Source organism: Echinops telfairi, unplaced genomic scaffold (assembly GCF_000313985.2).
Source record: "Echinops telfairi isolate 266 unplaced genomic scaffold, ASM31398v2 ScPeMD7_1;HRSCAF=3_0, whole genome shotgun sequence".
NCBI lineage: Eukaryota > Metazoa > Chordata > Mammalia > Afrosoricida > Tenrecidae > Echinops > Echinops telfairi.
In genome coordinates this window covers 53,241,767-53,244,091 of record NW_022103896.1, presented here as the reverse complement: position 1 = coordinate 53,244,091, position 2,325 = coordinate 53,241,767, and the positions used below count along the sequence as shown (strand labels likewise).

The window sequence follows — 2,325 nt, the reverse complement described above, 5'->3', positions numbered from 1 at the left end:
AGGAGCTCGAATCACATGTTTATTATGTTAAATGTGTTAGGAACGACAGGTGAGTTCTGCAGCACCAGAAGAGCTTCATGTGGGTTCTTTCATCTGAACTCTTGGTCACTGACTAGCACTGGGCGACAGGGAGAAGTGGACAGCCAGATCAGAATCGCCTAGGCAGCTTTTTCCCAGACTTTACCTGGCTGCACTTCTGTGTATATCTCATTCCACATAGATACCTGACAGGGCAGGGGAGGATGGTATTCATTAATTCATTCAGCAGACAACTATCAAGTGCTTGTGTGATCATTGGCCCAAGCACTGGGAGAACCTTCCCTGTTTCCTGTTTCTGTGGTAGCTACATTCTGATGGAATAAAGGTGTACCGTAAACAAGTGGAGAAGCAAGCTAATCAGAGTTAGTGATAATCAGAACTACAGAACATGACAAGGTGGCGGGAATGGAAGGGAGCCTGCCGTCATGAGAGGCGTCAGAGAGTCACCACTGAGAGGGTGCCATTGACCTGCAATTCAAACACCAAGGATGAACTGTCCGTGCTGAGCTCTGCTGGAAGAGCATGCCAGGCAAGAACCAGCAAGCGCAGGGCACTGAGTTTGTTTATAGTTCATCGTGCTCATAAAGTCCGGTCACTCTAGCTTAGAATATTTACCTGTTAACTGGCCATCACCATCTTATTGCCTAGTATACTACGGACTTTCCATCATTTTTTTTCTTTTTTGTATTCAGTAAAATTGATATAACACGCCTGCTACCAAGTAGGCAAGGAGGGAGGAGCTTAGAAAGAGAGACCAGGCTACTCTATGGAGGACAGACAGTGAGGCGAGGCTGGAAGCAAAGAAATCAGTTAGGAAGTTAGTAAAGGTTATTTTGGAAACATTCTTCTGGCGACTTACATGGTTATTACCTGACTCCAGTTCAATAAAATATTAAATGTTTGATGATTTTGTAATTGTAGTTTTTATTTATCTGTACTTATCTGTGCACTATTAATTCTGGTAACTCTGGGTTCTAATATTTAGCTTTTCTGGTTTTCATATATTCATACGATCAGTACCTAGCATATAATAACTGGTAACGAATGTTTAGAGACCTCCAGCTTACTTTTCAGTATCCATTAAGATCACAATACTTACTTTAGAATTGACTATTGTAAAGTTTATAGTTTCATGACCATTGCTTTTGTATTCTATGTTTAGCATAAAGATTAATATCTTTAAGCTTAAATATTTAGAATATATACTTTGGACATTAACTTGGGGAATGAATTAATTTTGGTTTAGTATGCTGTGTGTCTGTGTATTTTAAATATATTATTTAATTAATAATTAATAATTTGTTATTTTATTTTTCCAGCCATGTGGATGCTTAGAATCAAATATACCATACATACTCGTGTATAAGCTGAGTTTTTCAGCACATTTTTAATGCGGTTTTTGTGGTAAAATTAGGTGCCTCCGCTGATCTTCAGGTCGGCTTATACTCCAGTATATACGGCAATTTAAACTTTAATTGCTTAATTGAAGCTTCCCGTATTTCTGTGTATTCCTCTATGTACTTACCATTTTGCTTGACTATTAGAAGCTCAGTTAAATGTTTAAGTGGATTTATTGAAACATTTCATTGTACTTAACTCATTGAAGTTAAAGTAAGATATCTTTTCTTTTAAAGGTTGGCTGTTGAAGGTACTAATGGAATAGATAATCATGTACCTCCAAACACTCTAGTCCAAAACTCATGCTGTTCATATGTAGTTAATGGAGACAGCACACCTTCATCTCCATCTCAGGTTGCTGCCAGACCCAAAAATACACCAGGTCCCAAACCACTGACATCTGAGCCTGCCAATGACACTGGTAAGTAGCCCTGACTATTTATGGCATTGCTTACATGAAAGGCTCAATAAGGTATATGTTTCCATGCTTACACTTGGCTTTTTGCTCACTTTTTTGTTTTTTTGGAGCAATATGTATAAATTATTTATTTTTATTTGCTCACTTTCTTTATTTCCTATTTTGTTGTGAGAATTAAGAAATTACAACCCAAATATATTTATATAAGATGATGGGGAAATAGATCTATGTACATATATTTATAGGTTTAGTATTAAGGAAGCAGATGGACATTGGACCTCTACTCAAGAACTCCCTCAATGCAAGAACACTTTGTTCTGATAATCAGGCACTCTGAGATGCTCTCCTTCCTGACACGATCACTAAAGACAAAATGGGTGCATAAGCAAATGTGCTGAAGAAAGCTGATGGTGCTTGGCTATCAAAAGATACAACATCTAGGGTCTCAAAGGCTTGAAGATAAACAAGCA

The 2,325-nt window shown here is 37.8% G+C and overlaps 1 protein-coding gene across 1 annotated transcript in view; it reads left to right on the top strand.

The window, feature by feature from the left end:
* WWP1 (WW domain containing E3 ubiquitin protein ligase 1) overlaps positions 1-2,325 on the top strand; it is a 72,963-nt gene that overhangs the window by 19,962 nt on the left and 50,676 nt on the right. Inside the window, exon 7 of the mRNA XM_045288896.1 lies at positions 1,674-1,858. Within this exon, the coding sequence (XP_045144831.1) occupies positions 1,674-1,858 (185 nt within the window). The remainder of the gene's footprint in view (positions 1-1,673; positions 1,859-2,325) is intronic.